The sequence below is a fragment of the Phalacrocorax aristotelis genome, chromosome 1 (genome assembly GCF_949628215.1).
Source record: "Phalacrocorax aristotelis chromosome 1, bGulAri2.1, whole genome shotgun sequence".
NCBI classification, from domain to species: domain Eukaryota; kingdom Metazoa; phylum Chordata; class Aves; order Suliformes; family Phalacrocoracidae; genus Phalacrocorax; species Phalacrocorax aristotelis.
Window position 1 is genome coordinate 4,559,408 of NC_134276.1, and position 21,105 is coordinate 4,580,512.

The 21,105-nt window shown below is 46.5% G+C and overlaps 1 protein-coding gene across 2 annotated transcripts; it reads left to right on the top strand.

Moving 5' to 3' along the window:
* Positions 1-1,077: 1,077 nt before the first annotated feature.
* USP35 (ubiquitin specific peptidase 35) lies at positions 1,078-18,761 on the top strand. Of its 2 annotated transcripts, XM_075075371.1 has the most exons (10): positions 1,078-1,880; positions 2,938-3,073; positions 7,533-7,662; positions 9,059-9,160; positions 12,045-12,203; positions 12,626-12,819; positions 12,941-13,034; positions 14,596-14,702; positions 15,274-16,486; positions 17,162-18,761. In XM_075075371.1, exons 1-10 carry the CDS (start codon positions 1,199-1,201, stop codon positions 17,330-17,332), a joined length of 2,988 nt encoding a protein of 995 aa, XP_074931472.1. In that variant the 5' UTR covers positions 1,078-1,198; the 3' UTR covers positions 17,333-18,761. The 2 variants fall into 2 exon arrangements, with proteins under 2 accessions (XP_074931472.1, XP_074931381.1); XM_075075280.1 differs by lacking the exon at positions 17,162-18,761 and having other exon boundaries at positions 15,274-17,020.
* Positions 18,762-21,105: the final 2,344 nt, after the last annotated feature.

Genomic DNA, 21,105 nt, shown 5'->3' on the forward strand with positions numbered 1-21,105 from the left:
AAAACCTACCCCACTAGGAACTACTGTGTGTTGTCCTCATTTCACAGGTTAGGAAACTGAGGTGGTGATTACTCTTCTGGTCAGACACACATGAGCGTGGATAGCTCTGTCCTGCCTTGATCCCTCATTCAGGCAACGAAGATGATACATACCTTCCTTCTCCCTCCCCCATGGATTGTTTCAGGCTATAGGCAGGAAGGGACAGTCTCCAAAGGTGTATTTATGGAGCGCATCACACAGGGGGACCTGCTGTGGGTGAGCCTTTCTACAGTCCCTGTAATGCATTTTAAGAAATCCTGGCTGTCTGATTTTATCACTCTGTACCGGGGTTTCTCGTGCAGTAGTGCTTCCAGTACCTGGTTATAAAAGTTGTTCTGAGCTCTTCCAGGGAAATCCTTAGGTTTTTTTTTAAAGCGCTCTCTCCTCTAATGCTTTATTGCTGGTGAATTCAGGCCATGACAAATGGGAAACTTTGCCTGACTCTGCAGTTTCTCTCCCCTCTCGCTTTGGTCCTGCATACAAATGCGGCAGGTCCCTGGGGAGCAGCCAAGACTGCACCACTCAGCCGGAGTGGCTGACAGCACAGCATAAATGTCAAACGTACACCCCTGCTACTGCACAGAGAGGCTGCAATCCCATCTCTGCTTCCCAGGGCTTTTCTCTCCTTCCCTGTATATGAAGGCAATCATCGGGACCACCTTTGCCTCTTGAGGACACCTGAGCCAACAAACACCAGTGGAAGACCTTGGCTCCCCTAATTCTTCACTCAGCCCCTCCGTGGGTCTGTGTCAGGCTGTCTCCAGCAGGGACTGGATTTTGTGAAACATGGGACACCATCTTCAGTTGCTGAACCCATCGAGGAGAGGGAGCTCATCCATCCCTAGGGTCAAGTGTAAGATTGGAGCTGGTTGCTTACAAGACAAAAATGCTCAAATGTGTGATTAGTCGGAAGAAGTTCTGTATTTTTATGTATTCATTCAGTTTGGGGGCTTTAGTCTCAGTAAAACATCTAGAGTGGAAACTTTTCTGAATGCCACCATGAAAAGGGCACAAGAATTATCATCTTAATAGTGGTCTCAGACAGCTCTCAATCTCTGCTTCTTTGACATCCCTTGCCAACCTGGGCTTGAAAGCTCAGCAGACCCTGCTTGAACTAATCTGCTGCTGTGTTCCTCTCTTTCAGCAGCTGGGAGCAGAGATGGATAAGATACTGGAAGCCGTGGTGATGTCCTCATACCCCAACAATGTGAAGCAAGGGCTTGTGAGGCGCGTCATTGAGGCAGCGAAGCAGCCCATGGACAGCGAGCAATGCTGGTCCATGCTGGAGCTGTCTACCAAGCTTTATCTCACCGGGGACACCAAGTATAAAAGAGAGATCGGGAAAGAGGTTTTGGAGGTCTATGGCCACTACCACCCGGAGGAATTTGAGGAGTTCTTCAACGTCCGCTTCCTGCTGAGTCTCCTCCAGGAAGGCTATGGACCTCTGGGGAAGAGAAGCCATTACGTACTCGATTATATCCAGTTAGGACTGCAGTTCGTCTTGGAAAGCCCATCAGCAAACAGCATCTTCAGTTTACTGAGGATTGAGGTGCTCCGGAAAGTCTGCGAGAGGCCCAGCCCCAAGCAGTGTGCGAAGATCAGCAAACTCTTAACCCAGCATCCTCAGTGCATTCCCACAGGCAAACACCAGGTCTTGTTTTGTCAGCAGCTGATCCGGTGCATCGGGCAGTTCCAGTGCATCTCTGAGGGGGAAGAGGACATCATGGAGTTTTTGGAGCAGGTGAACAAAGTAAGCGGTCTGCTGCAGAGGATCTGGAGGACTCAGACCTCAGCCATCCTGCCCTCTTTGAAGGAGCTGTTCACTATCATTTCTTCAACAGGTAATTAAAAAAACAAAAAGGCTGGGAATGTAAATGTTGGCTCTGATTAAGGCAAATTTGATTACTTTGACATCTTGCATTGTTCTCATCCACTCTAGAAATGCAGCCACAGCTGAAATATAATAAACAACCATCCCTAAAAGTCACCCATGGCTTTAAGCTAGGAAAATAATGTCCCCTGATACCACATGGGGTTGGTACATAGGAATTGTTAACTGGGTTGAAATACTTGCAGCACAAGTTTGTGTGTTCAGCACTTTCCATCATCAGCTGGGCTTAATGGAAAGCACCTTATCTGCAAGTGGTTAAGGTGGGACTTGAAAGCTTTTAGAAATGTTACTGTCTTTCAGCTGACTTGATGGAACACCACAGCCTGCTCCTTTCCAGAAACTAGGGACACAGCTAAGGAGATTTTTCTTATCCATCTAGAGGTAGAAAGCCTCTCTGGAGTGTGGTCATATCTTAAGGTGGGACAGAAGATATTTATCCAACTTCTGGGGCCTTTAGGTTATTGCAGAGGGTCTCAGAAGACTTTTGGAGATACCAGTGCCACGAAAGGCTGGACGCTCTGCTGGCAGGTGAGCTCCTGCTCCAGCTATTCCTAAGCCCAGAAGGAGACAGGTTTTTCAGTGCCCTTTGTATGAAAGCCTCATCCTTTAGAAGGTGCTCCAGGCAGGCAAACCTGCAGTCATACCCCATTTCAATTATTTGCAGTAATTAGCATAAAGAGAGCATGCAGAGGGAATCTGGGACCCAGGGCTGGCCCAAGAAAGTTCTTGTGCCTGTGGTCTCTTCCTCCCTTTGGGCTGTGTGTGGCTTTATGCAACAGCCCATCTGCTGTGACCCAACCTCGCTATGTGCTACACTGGGATGTGGGGAACTGTCCTCCCAGCACAGCTAAGAGCGGACTCCACATTGCTCATTTATGCCAGGTGACTGTCCACTCCATTTACGTAGGCAGAAATTATTTGGGTTTTAGAGTAAAGAAATGACCTCATGTGCCTGGTTTTCCCAGCAACTAACATCATCATTGCTGGCACTCATCCATGTCTTGCAGAGGAGCAGGAAGCACCATCCAACGCCTTGGCCAGTGTGGTCCAGTTTGTCCCTCTGGAGCTCATGGATGGCGTCATAAGAAATCTGACCAATGATGACAGCATCACTGATGTGCAAATGATGATGGCCATCGGCAGGTAGGAGAAGCTGCCTTAGCGAATATCATTCTCGGTTCAGACTAAAACCTGCCACAAAGCTCCACTCAGTTCCTCTCTGTGGTTTTGTCCCAACCAGTTTGGCTGGTGATGTTTTGTGAGGAGTGTGTGGGGAAAAGGGAAATCTCTGGATCCTTCCTTCCAGCCCTGAGGGCACAGAGAACTAAAATAAAGACTGATGATGATGATGACTGTTATTATATTTGTTTAGCTTCATATGGTTTCTTTTTTCTTAGAAATAAGTAGTGTTATGGGATGCCATACATAAGATATCTTGTAGAATTTTGATGTTTTCCAGCTGTTGAGGGCCTTTTCTTCACAAAATCTCCTTTACAGAATTTTGTGTTGATCCTCATCTTCCTTCAGAAGGACATCATCCTAAATCACCAGTCACAGCTAAAAATCTTGGAGAGGGAGGTATGCCCAACTCTTTCAGTGATCCCACCTTGACCTTCATCAGATGAATGTGGTGCTTCTGGCCTGATCTTGATGCTGTGTAATGTTTATCCCTGCTCTCTGTGCAGGCAGAGTCAATGGAGACCTCATCAAGGCATGAAGAATAGTGGGTGAAATATTAGCTGACATGTTAGACCTGGCCTTTGCAGAGCCAGTGCCCTCTTTGGCATCACCAGATCTTCCTTGCACACTTGTGTCCAAGTCCTGCAGCTTCTCTGTGCTCCAGTGCCTTGCTCCAGACTTGCTTAGGAGTATCTTCAACCCATGCTTTCCTTAGAGAAATGGGTGACAATTACGTGCAGTAGCACATGCAGTTCTCCAAGGAGGCTGATGTAACTTGATATCACTGGAAACATCACTTTTCCTCTTGTTATGATGGGATTTGTGTCCCCCCAATAAGATTAGATGACAGAAACACATGTTATTCCTGAGGGGAACTTTATGTGTGCAGAAAGGGGTTGCTTCTCTGACTTGCTGGAGGAGGTCATGGTTTTCCCAGAGTCCAGAGCAACCCAAGACAAAAGATTAAGTTATCAGTTCAGTTCTTAGCCCTCTTCTCCACCTTTTTCTCCTGGGAACCTGCTGCTACCAGCTCCAGGCAATAAATCCTCTAAGAGTGCCAGTGTCTAAAAATAGAGGTTGTGAAATCAATTTCATCATTCCTTAAAACATTCTTTGTCACGCAGAAGGATGAGTAAATGATTACATAGCCAAACATTAAGCAGAGCCTGGAAAATGTAATTAAGATCACTTAGGAGAAATGTGGAAGCTTTGGCAGTGTGTTTATGGCAGACAGATGCCCCAGAAAACTGCACGACTGTTGGCCTTTCAATGAGTGTGTGCTCCATGCCTAGAAAATCAAAGAAAAATGTACAAGTTGAAAGAACCTTTCAGCTTAGGCTTCCTGGCAAACTGGCCACATACAGAAGTCTCTTCCTCTAAAGTTTGGATTTGGGAGTTAACAGGGGAATAAACTGGATGTGGGGTGGAGCTTCTGATCAAGTGTTTAAAGAACAAATACTGGTTAAAAAAAAGCAAGCCTGGCACCTGCTGGTATAAGTGTATACCACAATCTCTTTTAGAGTTTGTCACTTTTCAGATAAACTTTATTAATGTGCATCCATAACTTGAGAAATACTGCTTTGGCTTTTTATTTTTTTTTTCCTGGGGGTGTATCTGTTTCAAAGAGCCCAGGTCCACATGACGAAGGCATCTGCCAGCATGTAGTACCTCTGGAAATCAGGATCTGAGCTTTTGAAAGCTTAGCATACCAAATCAATGGCTCCTCTGGAAAATTAGGGCCCTGGGTTCCAAAACATTTGTAGATCCTGCAATATGGAGAGTGCAATGTGAACTTTAAATGTGATTTCTTCCTACTGTAGCAATGCAGGCAGGCAGCAGGCAGGACTGTAACTTAGCCACTAGTGTTGTTAAAAAATAGCTTGTAGTGGACAAGGTTATTTTTAATGTGTGTAAAAGAAGAGAGGGTTAAGAGGGGCCTTTGGATCCCTGAATCCACCTCCCTGCTTTATAGACATTGACATTATGGACCCCTTTAATAAATGTTTAACTACACTCCTCAAAGCAGGAAGGGCTTTTGCTCCCACTGATCTTCTTTCACAGCTGTTCCACCACTGGGTTGCTTTAAGGGTTTGAATCTCTCTTCTAATAGCCAGCCTATATATATTTCTGACCATCCTCTAGTTCATTTGATCTTATGCCAACATAAATAGCTGAAATAGCTCTTTTCCCTCCCTGGTGTTTATCCCTTCAGTGTTTGCAGGCAAAGCAGCCCCTTCCCATTTCTGCTTCCCCATGGTTGTGCTAAACTAGCCAGGTTATTGTAAGCTTTTCTTGCAGGAAACATTCTTTGCTCCCCTGACCACCTTAGCAGGCTTTGTCAACACCTGCTCCCACTTCAGTTCATTGTCTTGGACATGGATGGTGAGGTTTGTGCACTGTGTTCCAGGTGCAGTTCATCGTGGCCTTAGACAGCACCCTGAGAGGTCATTGATTTGCCATAGAAAACACATTTTCTTCTGCACCGCAGCATGGTGCTGGCCTTTTCCATGGCTAGAGTTACACTGGGAACTTTTAGTCACCAGGCATCTGGCTGGTTGTCTTTGAGCAGAAGAGTTACCGTCATGTAGCACCCATTCCTTGTGCCTTGCATGCATTGTGAATCAATATGTTTCCTCCCAGTTCTACATCTCTAATCCTCAGGGTCTTCCTTGTGATGACTTGATCCTCTTGTGTGGATGATGCCTCTCAGCTTTGCAGCATCACCCATTTCACAGCCAAGTTCAGGATGTTTGTGCTAACACCATTAGATCTGAAGAAAGTTGCTGGTAACCTTCTTACAGGTATCCAGTCAGATATGATCTCCATCTGCCCTTTGACTAGAAATCCATATATCCTGACAAACCTGACTTTGGCACCTATGGTAACACCCTGTGGCACACTATCCCTTCTTTCTGTCATCCCCTTATTATCTGTCTTCATTATAGGAACTGTCTTCCTATCCTTCCCGCATAAAGCACCATGCCAAAGTTAACAGAGTCATTAGCACTCACCAAAGCTGAATTTTACATGATGGAAATCACCACCTCCTCTTGCTTGGAGTTCACGAGCTCTTTGTTTTCACTTTTGTATCAGCTGTCATTGCTCTTCTTTCCATTCTCGAATCTTTCATCTGCCTCCTCTTTGTCACCTTGATCAATTCCTTCCTTTTTGCTGAAAATGGAGGCAGAGGATGTGTTTGGAAGTCAGAGCTAGAGGCCATATCATATCTTTACTCACCATCCCATCCTCCATATACAGTGATTGCATGGGTTTCCTTATTCTCCTCCGATGCAAATGGCTGTGGAAGCTTTTCTGGTATTTGCTTAATTATCCAACTTGGCTTGACTTTTGGTATTTCTCAATATCCAAACATATTCTGGTCTTCAAGCTTTCTTTACTGGCTAGACTTTTATTTTTCCAGTTCCTTGAGGACTCCACTTATTCTTGCTCTTTGTCTTGTGGTGGTTAGTTATCTGTGTTCCCTTCATATATTTTGCACTAGATACAGACTGGTTGGGTAAGAGCGTTGGATTGAGGTGGGAGACCAAAGATCTGGGATATTTCCAAATCTAAGGTACTGAAATGGTTGATTAGCAAAGTTTGACTCTTGGAGATCCCCAACCCTTAGTTACTTCCCATTTTTGTTTAACGTTATATTTAAACAGAAACAACCTGTCATCACTCAGGCTGAGGTGGTTTTTTTTTTTATGAGTGGCTTCTGTAAAGCACTTATTACTTGCAGAAACATGACAACATGTTGATTGAGTGGCTATAGAAGAAATTTGTAGCTGTGACATTCAGGAATATCTGGCTTCTATTAGGGTTACCAATGCGTTTGGGTTTTTTTTAATGTGTTTTTGGAAATTAATGTTTCCCACACAGAGCATTTAAAGACCTGAATCTGAGTGGTTTTTCCTTACCAGTAACAATGCAGAGAACATACCAGCATCACTTGTTCTCTAATGGTGACAATGCAGAAACCTCGATCAACACCTCATGCAGATGGTATCCATCACTATCCCTTTAGATCTGCTTATGATTCTTTAAAAACAGAAGCTAAGGCCTTTTCTGGGAGATATATTAGAAAATCCACAAATCAGAGCCATGGTGTATAGAACACCATGTTGATGTTAAAAACTTGAACTCAATTTGACTGAAGTTAGTGGAAAAAAAACCCCACTTTCTCCTATGGACTTGGGTCAGGTCGTCTGATGAGCCACAGCATGCTGGTGGCATTGGGGTAATTCAACTTCAGGCTCTGTTGTGCTTTGAATTACATGTGAAATGCCTTATGTGGGGCCCATCTCTTACCTGGTCATCCCGGTGACTGGACACACATTTGGAGGAGGTTTAACACAGAGCAGAACTTGGCTTTCATGATGTGTGCATTAAATTTACTTTAAGAGTTTGTATTTCATTTCAGGATGATTGACTGGGTGTCCTGGCCCCTGGGAAAGAACATAGACAAGTGGATCATTGCTCTGCTGAAGGGTCTGGCTGCAGTGAAAAAGTTCAGCATATTGATTGAAGTTACTCTTTCAAAAATTGAAAAGGTCAGTGGGCTCTTTTAAATATGAATGTGAACAACAGACTTCTTGCACCTGAGATATCTTCTTGCCTCTCAACCAAATAAGGGTGAGATGTGAATTGAGATGTATAGAAAAGAGAAAAGGGGTTTCGAAGGGACCGTTGTGCCCCTCACACCCCCTGCGAATGTTGCACTGCTGTGTATGGGGTGGGCGGCCGATGCTGTTTCTGTGACCAGGAATGATGTTCTCCAGAACAACCTGCAGTTCTATAGGTCTTGGTATGCAAAGGTACCAATGTTGTAAAGGTTAGGAAATAAAACAGGTGAAGGATTTTCAAGCCAACCAGTTTTCTTCCCAAACTATGGATCTCTTCTACAACCTGCCTTTGGGGATGTGACATGCTCTCCTTCAACTGTGCCTGGATCAGTGCTGGTTGGCATGGGCAAAATACATACCAGTGAGCATGTTAACAGTCCACACAGTCACAGTCTGTTTTAAAGCCTGTTACCTGACCTTAGTTCATTTACCAGCACAAATAAAGCCCCCACTGCCATTGCCATCACCCTTTTCAGCAGTGAGTACTTGCTGCTCTCTGAAAACTGTGAGACCAAGCGCTGGAATTAGTTGCCACTTCAAAAACATTTTCCATGCTGTGGACCTGCTGTTGCCTCCTTCATAAGACGCAGAGAACACCTAGCTGAGCCTCCAGTGGAAGTCACCATAGAAGTTATCAATACCGTAATTATCAGTATTGGAACATTATCAATAACTGCATTTGTCCCTGTGATCCCCCATGTACATTGAGCAGTGGGAGAGCAGCCAAGCGTCTCTGGCTTTTCTTTATCTTTCCTTTCCTTGTTGATGCACAGGAAAGCGACACAGCCCTTAAAATAACATGTGCTCCTTGGAAACTCTCAGAAGTGTGGTCTGAAAAGGCATTGTCAGCTTATGCCATTTTCTGTAAAGTAGGATAAACATCATTACTTAGGCTTTGAAAAAGGCCTTTGCTTTCTATCTCTTTGCCTGAAAGATTGGTGATAGTTTCAAATGCCACAACAAAACAGAAGAGGCACATTTTAGAAAACCTAGCATTGCTCTGTGCTTGCACAGCCTCATCCATCGGGAGGTATGGAGATGCAACGGTGTTAGAGAGCTCTGCACCTCGCTGTACTGGGCATTGCACAGGCCTGAAAGGGTGAGGATGCCCACACAGTATTTTTAGGATGCCCTGAGGCCGTGCTCTGGACAGGAGATGACTCTGGAGCACCGGCTGTAGGCTGCTTGCTCTGACATCCAGCGTGGAGCAGGGACAGACCAGCAGCCGTGGTAGATACCCAGTGCCTCTCTTTCCTGCTGGCTCCTTCTTGTGTGTGTTGCGGTACCATCCTGCCTTCTCATTTGCTTTTTTCCTCCCCACCAGGTCTTCTCCAAATTGCTGTACCCCATCGTGAGAGAGGGGGCTTTGTCTGTCCTGCAGTACATGCTGCTGAGCTTCCAGCACTCCCACGAGGCATTTCACTTGGTAAGGCTGCATCCTGCAATTGGATGAGAACATCACCCTGATTATAACCATGCCATGGGGCGACATGGATGGGAAGGACCCAAAGGTGCTGAGATAGTGGGGAATATTTCCCTTATCTGCTTGATTTCACTGAGTGATGCAAACCCAACTCTGTCCATCCACTTGCAGCCTGTCCTGGCAGCTGCTCACCCTCTCCTGCAGCCCAGACAGCTTTTTGGGCACCGTGGAGCTGGTGCTGAGATGCAGAGACAAGTCCTGAGCCTAAAAGGAGTTGGTTGCCACAGACAGAGCAAGATGAGCAAGACAGAGAGCAAGATGCAGAGGAGAAGTGAGGCTTTGCTTTTTTTTCTGATGATTCCTCCCATTTGTCTTGAGGCTTATCAGCTGGATAGCTCATCTCTGGGGATAAATCAGTATAAAGCTGGTTGGGGTCTGGCCCTTCCAGATTGGAAATATGTGCAATGTGTGCATGCTCCACTTCTTTTCCTGCGGCGCTCTACCAGCTGGAGTTGTTGTCTCTATGGGCAAGTGCATCTCAGTGGTCGTCTTTCAACTTCAAAGCCCACCAGCTGAGGATGCAGTTAATACAAATATATTGGATGGCCTGTCAAGCCACACTGAGGGTCTCATCAACAGTGGCTTTATTGCTTTTGCAGTCATTTTAACTGGGTGTTTGCCAGCCCTGCAGCTGAAAGAGGAGTCTCCCTTCTTCTCTGCTCTTGCTCTTAGACCACTTGCTTCTCCCAGCCTCTCTCCCTTGTACTGAGCTGTTTGTACGTTGTATGCTGAGCTGTGTTGTCAAAGGAGCCCAGGTGAAACCTAACCTAGCAGAAAATCATGATGGTCAGTATTTCCCAGCTTGGTCTGGGTCTGAGTCAACCACAAACCTGCACTATTGGCTTTTCCTGGAGAAGAAAAGGGGAGGAGGTGGAGGGTGGCCTGGGGCAGGAAGGTGAGCAGGGCTATGCTGACCCAGGCTGGCTTAGGATGTAGTTTCAGGGAGGGTTTAGAAGATACGGCCCCATATTTGTCCCCACCCTTTCAGCAGAGGTGATTTAGGTGTTACCACCCTGGCATTGGGATGCATTAGGTGAAGCCTTTGCACTGAGAGTGTCTCAGAGGGCTCAGACAGTGGGTGACAGGGAATATATTCTTAAACAGCCCTTGCTGTTTCCTAAGCATGTGCCTGACTGTCCCTTGGACTCTGTGGGCCCCATCCCACGTGTGACTTCAAACTGTCACCAATATGTGGCACCTATTACCATTTCTTGATGTGATGGGGCATCTTACCAAGCATTGCACAGCATCAGCACCGTAAGACTTGAAGACCGAATCAGAACACTTCTGCTTCATGAATTCTCTGCTGTTAAAAGGCGAAAAACACTTTAGCAGCATCTGAATCTCCTCTTTTCTTTTCCACAGTGATATTTTACATTTATTTTGCTGTTGACACTAAGGCACAGCTCTGCTTCTTGTCGGTGTTGCCACTGGAATGCTGCAATTAAAAAGCAGAGTTGAAGGCAAAAGCATTCTGGCAATGATCGAACTGATAAAAGAAGTAATGGAAAATTACTCTCATTAATGTTTCATTTTATACTTTTTTCGTTAAAGCCCTTACATTTGGCTTTTCACCTAAAGTTCACAGAATAAACAGATAAGGCTGGAAAAAAATAAAGCTAGCCAATATTTTCAACTGATGTTTTTTCGTTCCTCAGCTGGATACACTTTAAATGAGCCTGAATTTCTTGAGAAACTCTTCGGTTTCTAAAAATAGGGTTGTTCCAACAGATTGTCTTCTGTTGGGCGTCCAAAATTTGAAACACTCCAAAAGCTGTCAGTTGCTCTTGGCTTTAAGTTTCCATCTGCAGCCCAGCAAGCACAAATTTCCTCCCCTATTTTTAAAAAACAGGGCACAAACCTGTCTTGCTTCTTATCTTCCTATGTTTGCCCTGGCTTTTCGGAAGGGTTTGAGAACTGTTCCCATCACAGCTTGGTAAAATATTGATTTGTAAAATGGCACTGGGATTCATTTGTTTCCCCAACACAACTTTTCTGATGGAAAAGAAATAGTTAAAATCACCAACATTTTGAGGAGAAAGGGAGAGAGAGAGAGAGAAAGAAGAGAGGAAGATGAAGGGAGGAAGGGAGGTCTACGAAATGGCTGGACTGAGGATCCTGAGACTTTACTCCAGGATAGTTCTGGGGTAAAAATCACGTAAAATATAAATATGAAAAAGGTTGTGTAAGTGCCCAGGGCCACTCTAGCACATCTGCAGGGTTGGGAATAGGTTATGAATTCTCTGTGCAGCTGCGGGGTCAGCAGAGGGTGCCCGTGAGCAATGTATCATTTGCATTGCATCTGCTCGTTCATTTCTAAATTTTCTAGATAAAAGCCAAATAACAAATGTGCTGGGTATGTGCCTGTCGCCACCCATCTGACCATATCAATTCCTGTTTAGTTTATACAGTATAAAACATAGCACACCAGACAACACTTGTAGGCTAATTCATCTATCTTGTAGGTTTGAATCCCTGCACTTGGCAGTCAGCGTGTAACGCTCCTTTCCACCATGGGTGTGCGATTTAGTAGAGATTGATCTGCACAAAGAATGGTAATTGCAGAACGGCAAAGCAACAGCACAAACCTGCGGGTGTCATGCAACGTGAAACCCTCTAAGGTCTAAAGCATTTGCACCCCTGAAGTCAGCGGAAGAGTTGCTGTTGAGTTCATAGGGTGACAGATGAAGTCTAGAATGGGACTGAAGTTAACACCTGTTGACTGTCCTTTCTGCCTGGGGGTGAATTTCATTCCCCTGCATGTGTGTTAAAGATCTGCTAGTATTTTGGAGCCATTTTTTTGCTGTAGTGAATTTTCCTCTTCCAGCTGCTCCCTCACATCCCCCGGCTGGTGGCCTCTCTGAAGAAGGAGGACTCCAACTCTGCCACCAGCTCCCTGGAGCAGCTCGCCGAGCTCATCCACTGCATGTTCTTCCGCTTCTCAGGATTTCCAGACCTCTATGAACCAGTCCTAGAAGCAGTTAAAGTAAGACACACACCTTTTAGTCATTTTTCTGTTTTCCGTGTGGAAATGGCATCTTAGTTTGTAGCCTAGTGCAGAGGGACTGTCCTACTGGTAGGGATGTCCTAACCTCAACACCTCAAATTATGGTAGAAGAAAGGGTTTAAAATTCTGAGTTTGAGCCCCGCGTAGGCAAGATACTTCTCTTATGGTGGGCCTGAAGAAGTCCTGATCATGCCTGTGGGTTTTAGCTATAACTTTAACCTTGAATGCCTCTGAAGGACTAATACTAGCAGCTAAACCCTCCTTGCATGGATGCACGTTCATGCGAAGAGCGGGGGAAATGAGTTGCATGAACACCTCTAGCAGAGGAGTTTTGCAGTTGCCTGTTACTGATTGTTCATGTGGAAAGATAACGACTTGTGACACAAATCTCTCTTTCCAAGGCTCTTCCTATTCCAAATGAAGACCGGATTAAACATCTCTTGGGACAAAATGCTTGGACCTCCCAGAAGAACGAGCTGGCCTGCTTCTACCCACGCTTGGCATCCAAGTCAGAGACGGGAAAGATTGGGTTAATTAACTTGGGAAACACCTGCTACATGAACAGCATCATACAGTCTCTCTTCATGGCTTCGGAGTGAGTTTTTGCTCCCTTGCTCCCACTCAAGACTGCTCCAGGGGTTGCTCATCTCACTGGTGTTGCGTGTCCTGCCCTGATTTTCCATCTTACAGTTTGCATCTCTGCTTTTCTTTTGCAGCTTTCGGCATTCAGTGTTGAATTTAACCGAGGGCAACTCCCAGCCCCTGATGACAAAGCTGCAGTGGCTCTTTGCGTTTTTGGAGCACAGTCAGGTAATTATTTAATGTTCTAGTTATTTGTTTGGACTGTCGGCTGCGGAAAGGCTCGTCTCCAAGTTGCTTCCTGCCGACTCCAACATGCTGATAAGGAGCTGTGGATCTTGGTGGGTTTTTATAATGGGACAAATCTTGTTTATATGAAAAAGGCTAATTTTGGGGGTGGAGGAGGCAAGCTCCTATCACCCATGAAAGCAAGCTGTGTTCACACCAGGCTGCCTGTCTTCAGCCTGTGGTCTTCCTGGGTTGGACTGATGTAATAACTAATAGTTTTGACAATGAAGTCCATTTGGTAATGGTTTACATATGTGGCCAGCTGAAAAGCCTGTTAGTATAAAGCAGAGGTTTTTGTTTCTTGCTTTGCAGCAAGGAAGAAGACTGGAGCAGCTCACTTGTCCCCTTGCTTCACAGCAAAGCACAAGCAATCGGTGAAAATAGCCTTAAAAGTGGTTTTGTTAAAAGAATAATAATAATAATAAATCACCCCTTAGATTTCGGACGCTTTGAATCCTCTGTATGTGAGGGAAAGTAAAATAAAATTAACACCCTTAAACAAATTAATGATGAATGCTTTCTTGACAAACATGAAATGTAATATGAGTGACTCCTGGAGACACACCTAGGTCCTCTCTTGAAAATATATCTTTCTGTCCCTAGAAAGACATGATCGTGAAAGTCCAGTGAATTTTCCCTTGCTGTGAAACCAGTCATCTGGGCTTCTCCATTTTCCAAGCTCAGCCGACAGAGCTGGCTTGTTGCATTGTGGTATTATGTAATTACAGATGACTTTTTGGGGAAAAATACAGACAACCTGTTAAATTTAATATTTGGTCATAGAAGAGCCTAGATTTTGATGGCAGGTTAGGGTGTCTGTGTTCTGTGATGAGCAAATCAGAAGCATATTTGCTTGTGGTGTAGCTTATGGTTAATAGTTTCCTTGATAATTTCCTGATAGCCTTCTAATTATTTTTCTTCTTTGGGCTGTTCTTAAAGTCACTTCTTTGCTGAAGATGTCTTTTCCCATGTTAATTAGACAGCAGCTTCCTAATGGCAGTGATTACACTATCCGGTAATGCACATTACCTGCCTGCAGTGAGCAGAATGATGGGTGGAAGTTTGGTGGATTTTTGGCTTTGTTGTTTTGTTTGTTGTTTGTTTTTTTTTTAAGAAGGGATTTGGTGAGAGAGATCCTGATCAAATTAAATAGAGCATCAAATTAAATTCAGGCTGAATTACATAGAAATCTCTGGGTCAGGCCAGTAAAACAATTTAAAATTGAAAGAAGAAATAAACACATGGGTATTTTATAGAAGTATATTCAAAATAATGGCTGAAAGTCATCCTTACAGTTCTGGCTTGCAGCAAACCAAGAAAATCTTCCCGTGCACTGGGATTAGCAGTAGGGAAAAAAAGGGGGACCTTATCTGGCACACAAGCACACTCTGCCCCCAGAAAACAGCCAGAAAGACCCTCCTCTTCCCCCTCCATCCCCTTATGTGAAACAAGAACCAGATCCCCTGGGTTAAAAGCACTTCTCCTTCTTCTGTGTTGCTGCCAGCGACCTGCCATCTCACCCGAGAGCTTCCTCTCTGCCTCCTGGCCACCCTGGTTCACCCCCGGCGCTCAGCAGGACTGCTCGGAGTATCTCAAGTACTTGCTGGACCGGTACGTGGCAAGCACCATGATTTTGGAGCCTGGTGACAATGGCATCCCTAGACCCAACGTAATGTTTAATGCTGACCCATGTGAAAATGGGGCAGGTGGCTGAGACCCAGAGGAGTTGGGAGAGTGAAGGCTTGGGGTGAAAGGTAGTGGGATGGGTCTGGGGATCCTTGATAAAACCCTGTTTAGGCTGTCTTAGGGGTAAGGTCAGAACAGAGTTTATCTTGAAAATTTCTGCCTTTGCCCTGAAGGCAAAGGGAATTGTACCAAGTTTAGAGATCTGCCTGACAAGCCACTCAGCCTCCTCTGTAAATTGTTGATTTTTGCCTTTCTCTTGCCTAGAAATGTCGAACCGTTGGTGTCCCAGCAATCCCTCTAGGAGTGGGGGGTCAATGGCACACGGAGACCTCAGGTTCCCAAATCCTGCCACCTTCCTCCCTCAGCACCTGACCCCTGGGCACAGGCAGGTTAATCCAGATTAACCCCTTGGAGTGAAGAACAGAAACTCTACTTTAGAAACTACCTCGTGGTGTTGTATCGGTGCATAACGCAGCCTTTTTTTCCCCTGCCAAAGGTTACACGAAGAAGAAAAAACTGGAAAAAGGATCTACCAGAAACTCAAGGAATCCAGCTTGATGTCTCAGGCAGTGGAGCATCATTACTTAAACAAGACATTGATTGAGAAGATGTTTGGGGGTAAAATGATGACAAAGATTCGCTGCTTGAAGTGTCTGAATGTCTCCTCCCGAGAAGAAGCCTTCACAGACCTGTCCCTGGCTTTTCCCCCACCAGACAGGCATGTACGTGGGAGCACATCTGTTTTACCGGTGGAAGAAATCAGCCCACAGTTTATTGAGCCTCCGGAAACCCCAAGCCAGCTTACGGGGTCTCCCTGGATCCAGAGGAAGGCCGCCATGGCCAGACACCCTGCAGCCCCACCGATGCCGGTGGAAACAGGTTCCCAGCAGACAGGAGAAGCAGCAAATCCCTTAAGTGGCAACGCCATTGGCGTGGATGCAGCCAAAGACCCTCTCTCGGCTTTTGGGGAACAGGCATCTGCTCCCAAGGAGTCCAGATCTGTCCCAGATTTAATTAATTATTTTCTATCCCCAGAGAGACTGACAGAAGAGAATAAATACCACTGTGAGAAATGTGCGTCCTTGCAGGATGCCGAGAAGGTGGCAGAGCTGACGGAGGGTCCACACTACCTCATCCTTACACTGCTGCGGTTCTCCTTTGACCCACGGACTATGAAGAGGAAGAAGATCTTGGACAACGTCTCCATCCCTGTGGTGCTCAAGCTGCCGATCCTTGTCGCCCCAGAGGAAACTGAGGAGGTTTGCCGGCGCGGGAAGGACAGGGCTGCCCCAGGAAGTGGCTTCATGTCCGTTGTGTACGACCTCTGCAGTGTGGTGGTGCATTCAGGCATCTCCTCTGAGAGCGGCCACTACTACTGCTACTCCAGGGAGTGCACCGACACTGTCCCCCATGGGCAGCCCCGGGATGGGACACCAAAACCAGCCTCTGACAAGCAGGTGGACTTTGAAATCCAGTGGTACCTCTTCAATGACACAAGAGTTTCCTTCTCTTCCTTTGAATCAGTCAGCAACGTCACCTCTTTCTTCCCCAAGGACACTGCCTACGTCCTTTTCTACAGGCAGCGGCCAGGCAGGCAGAGCTGCCCACTGCACGAGGCTCTGGCTGAGGCTGGCCGCCTGCACGGTGAACCCTCCCTCCATAAGGACTTGATGGAAGCCATTTCCAAAGATAACATCCTCTACCTGCAGGTAACTCCCGCTGCCACGCACAGCAGGGTGCGATCCTGTGGCTGCCTGGCTCAGGGGCCGTGTTCCCACCCATCTGGGCAGCGGCAGGGTCGTGTCCTGTGGATAAATCCGTGCATGCAGATACCCCTCTGCTCCCTGAAGCCAAATCCCTTTTCCTTTTTAGCACCCAGGTATAAACAGGCTGCAGTTTCCTGATGTAATTGGGTGTTGAGGTTGGTGCAAGACACCTTGTGGCTGTGCTCGGGGTTGACTTGCTTTTGCTCGTCCCAGGCAGCTCTGCCTGAAATTTTCTCCTAAGTGCCTGGGAAAGATGGGCAAGCTGGGAATACAGGCTATAACAGATTCCATTCAGCTGGTGGAGTTCAATGCTTTCCAAACAGCAGTGTCCCCATAGGACATGAGCAGCACCAGGGGGAATTTGAGGGGTCCCTCCTCTCCCAGAGGAGACATGGAAGGGCTTTTTTTTTGATTGCTGGAGCGATGCAATGCTTTGCTGCATCCCTCCCGCTGAGCTCTAGAGATGAGCACGTGGCTTTCTCAGTCAAGTTTAATTTGGAGGAGGCTCCCTGGGGCAACTAAAAAGGCTCCTGGCTCGTCGGGGTAGGTGGGAGCATCCCCCCCACCCGGGTCATTTAGCTGCAGGTATCCTTGTGTTATTTCTCCCCCTTATTCCAGGAGCAGGAAAAAGAAGCAAGGAACAGAGCTGCCTATATTTCTGCATTGCCAAAGTCCCCGCTGTGGTGGAGAGACTTTGACAGGGACAAGGATGATGACAACTCATCGGGCGGCTGCAGCCCAGCGGCAGGTGGGGGCGGATCCGGCTCCTTTCATGGACTCGTCTTCTAGCCAACGGGTTAAACAGGATAGTCAATGTCCATGGGGCCAACCCAAGGCCAGAGCCTCCTCTTCCCCACCCTGATGACAGCGAGCATCTTGGAGGAGGGCTTGGGGAACACTTCAATGGAAAAGGACTCAGGGGCTGATTGGAGGCACCCGGAGGGTCCCACAGCTTCCTATGCACTTGGTCTTCACGCCTTAATGTAACTAAGCTAACGCAGAGATGAGCAGCTGCCGACAGCTCAGAGAAGTGCCCTTTTGCTTCAGCGTAGCCATTTCTTGCCTGCTGTGAGCCATGACACCAGCCTGGGGAGGGGATGGGGACAGGGATGGAGATGAAGGTGGACCCAGCAGGGCCCCAGGGACGGAGATGTCCTATGCACATCCTGTTGGAAGCTCTTCCCATGGCGCTAAATTGGTTTTTGGGGGACCTCTGCTTGGTTGTTGCTTTTTTTTTTTTTTTAATGTGGTTTTAAGAATGCACCTTGACACACCTCTAAAAATAGAAAAAGGCTGAAAAGGCTGAAAAATGCCACGCAGCCAGCGTGGCAATGCTGATCAGGTGGGATGGTGAGCCTGCAAGCCTGCTTGGTCACAGCGAGCAGTGGCAGGTCTACCAGAGGGGTTTTATGCAACACTGCAAAACACCCAAAAGAGACCGAGGGGCACAAACGCCTCCAGCCAAGAGAGACTGACCTGGTCCAGTTGGGTTTTTTTGGGCTCCAGTGAAGTCCCATTGTGTTACTAGTAATCTCTGGATGCTCTTAGTGTACATGGCAGGCCCAGAGACACACTTGTTTCTCCAGATGTGTTTTTAGGGCTCAGTTAGCCTCTTACTGCTGCTGTCACCTCATGGCTTTCTGGGCTGGATCTGCCCTTTAAAAGTTGGGCTTTCCTTTGGGATACATAGAACTGAGCAGCAAATGACAGAGCCCCACCCCCAAACCCACTAGCTGTTTTTTTTTAAATGCTGATTTGCAAGGAGAGTAGCCCAACCAGGTATATATCAACTCAATATAAATACATACTATATAAACCAATGTATTATATAAACCAGTAGTTGGACAGGGGCTGATTTTCATGGCAGGAGGCCAACCCAAGCCCCAGGCAGCGCGTCTACAGGACCATGGCTCCCTCCCATGTCCCTCCCCAGCCTTTGTCCCTGCCTGCTCCTCCCTCACGCCTGTAGTAGAGATTTCTCTAGCTCAAGTGGCAGAGACTTGTGCCTTAGGTCTTGGGTGCAGAGCCTAATCCTGACCATGGGGTACTGTGGTGGCAATATTGTGTTGTCATGGAGGAAAAGGCAAAGCACAGACATTACTACAGATAATGCGAGCAGAAAGTCTGCTAGAGAGGACACTTGGGATCAAATCTCTGGCATGTAGTATCATATTCTTTTATCGCCTTTCCAATATATAAATAAAGGAAATTAATTCAACATAGAGGCTTAGCGTCTTATTGCAGCACTCAGAGCTGTTGGACTGATGGGTCAAGAAAGAGATGTGGAAGCTGTTGGGAGACGAGCATCCAACCTCATGGACGCAGGACAACCCTGCAGAGTGGTGGCTTGGGAGAGGGGAGCTGGCAGAGCGGGGATGGGGACCCCCAGCCCAGAGCTGGGCGCCCTCCGAATGCAGATCACAATCCTATGAGTGGGGTTTTGTAGATGAGCAGTGGAGTGTGCTCATTGTATTTAGGTCTGCTAGAGGCTTAAAGCAATGCTAAGAGGCAATAAATATGGACCCAAAGCTGAAGTTATATGAAACATATGGTATTATTAATAGACTTTTATAAGCCTCCTGTCCAAAGAGGTCGTCGAAAGATTTTATGGAGCTGCCACGCCAGTTCTTTGCTTTGTGCTGGAGTGTCACCTGGAGGCATTTTCTGGGCTGTGTGCTGGAAGGTGCTTTTGCAGGAGGCTATCTCTGCCTTGATGAGATCCTAATTAATCTAAATAATCAAGGCAGATAATCAACCCAACATGGAAAATGGAGAGGCTATGTCATAGCTACACTCCTCCCTGAATATGTGTTGTTTTTTCCCCAAGATTTTCTGAGATGAGCAGAGGCAAACTGCACGCAGTGCTCTGCACGGATGGCAGCCTGGATAGTTTCAACAGCATAACGAGGTGGTCTGGTTTAATCCCTGTTCATTTCATATAATTCTTAGCAATGGACTTCCCTTTTGGACTCAGCCCTGAACCTCTGTTTTTAAAGCATTATTTGCAGTAGCTCCATGATCCTCCCCCCAAAAATAATTAGTGTATATATATAGTATCAATTCGTATTTATATACAAAGAAATAATATATAGTATGCAATATACGATATGCAATATACAATATATATAAAATATGATTAATATTAGTAACACAAGGTTAATATTATAAAATTGTAGAATTATGGGATGGTTTGGGCTGGAAGGGTCCTTTAAAGATCATCTAGTCCAACTGCCCTGCCGTGGGCAGGGACATCTTTTAACTAGACCAGGTTGCTCAGAGCCCCATCCAACCTGGCCTTGAATGTTTCCAGGGATGGGGCATCGACCACCCATGGGCTCTCTGGGCAACCTGGGCCACTGCCTCACCACCCTCAGGGTTACTAATTTCTTCCTTATGCCCTATCTAAATCTACCCTCTTTCAGTTTAAAGACATTGCCCCTTGTCCTGTCCCTACAGGCCTTGTCAAAATGCCTCTGTCTTCCTTATAAGCCCCCTTTATATATTGAAAGGACACAGTAAGGTCTCTCCCATACAGCCTTCTCTTCTCCATCCTGAACAACCCCAATTCTCTCAGCCTTTTGTCACAGCAGACGTGTTCCATCTCTCTGATAATGTTCATGGCCCTCCTCTGGCCCTGCTCCAACAGCCCTGTGTCTGTCCCATGCCCAGAGCTGGAGGCGGCGCTGCAGGGGGGTCTCCCCAGAGCGGAGCAGAGGGGCAGAACCCCCTCCCTTGCCCTGCTGCCCGCGCTGCTGGGGATGCAGCCCAGGGCATGGTTGGCTTTCTGGGCTGCAAATGCACATTGCTGGGTCATGTCCAATTATTCATCCACCAGCACCTCCAAGCCCTTCTTGGCAGGGCTGCTCTCAATACGTTCTTCACCCAGCCTGTATGTGTGCTTGGGATTGCCCCAACCCATGTGCAGGACCTTGCACTTGGCCATGTTGAACCTCATGAGGCTCACATGGGCCCACGTCTCACGCCTGTCCAGGTCCCTCTGGATGGCATCCCTTCTCTCTAGAGTATCAACCACACCACACAGCTCGGTGTCATCGGCAGCTTTGCTAAGGACACATTCAATCCCACTGTCCATCACTGTGTGATGAAGATACTAAATAGTATTGGTCACACTAAGGACCCTTGAGGGATGGCACTCGTTACTGATTTTCACTTGGACACTGAGCCATTGACTGTAACTCTTCTGATGCGTCCATCCAGCCAATTCCTTATCCACCTAGTGGTCCATCTAGCAAACTTGTATGTCTCCAATTTAGAGGTAAGAATGTTAAGGGGGGCTGTATCAAAGGCCTTACAGAAGTCTAGTATTAGTACAGTATGTTACTAGCCATGCTATACCAATTATAGTATATACTATATTAATAATAGTGTCAATAATGACAGTAATATTTGTATATGGTATATTGGTAAAGTATATCCTATAGAATGTATGATAGTATGGCCCTTAGTGTCACACATGCCTCTGGCCAAGACGAGCCCACAGCAGAGTCCTCAGGTCCAGGTTCAGGATCTCAGATGTGCTGCAGATGTGAGGTGATGCTACT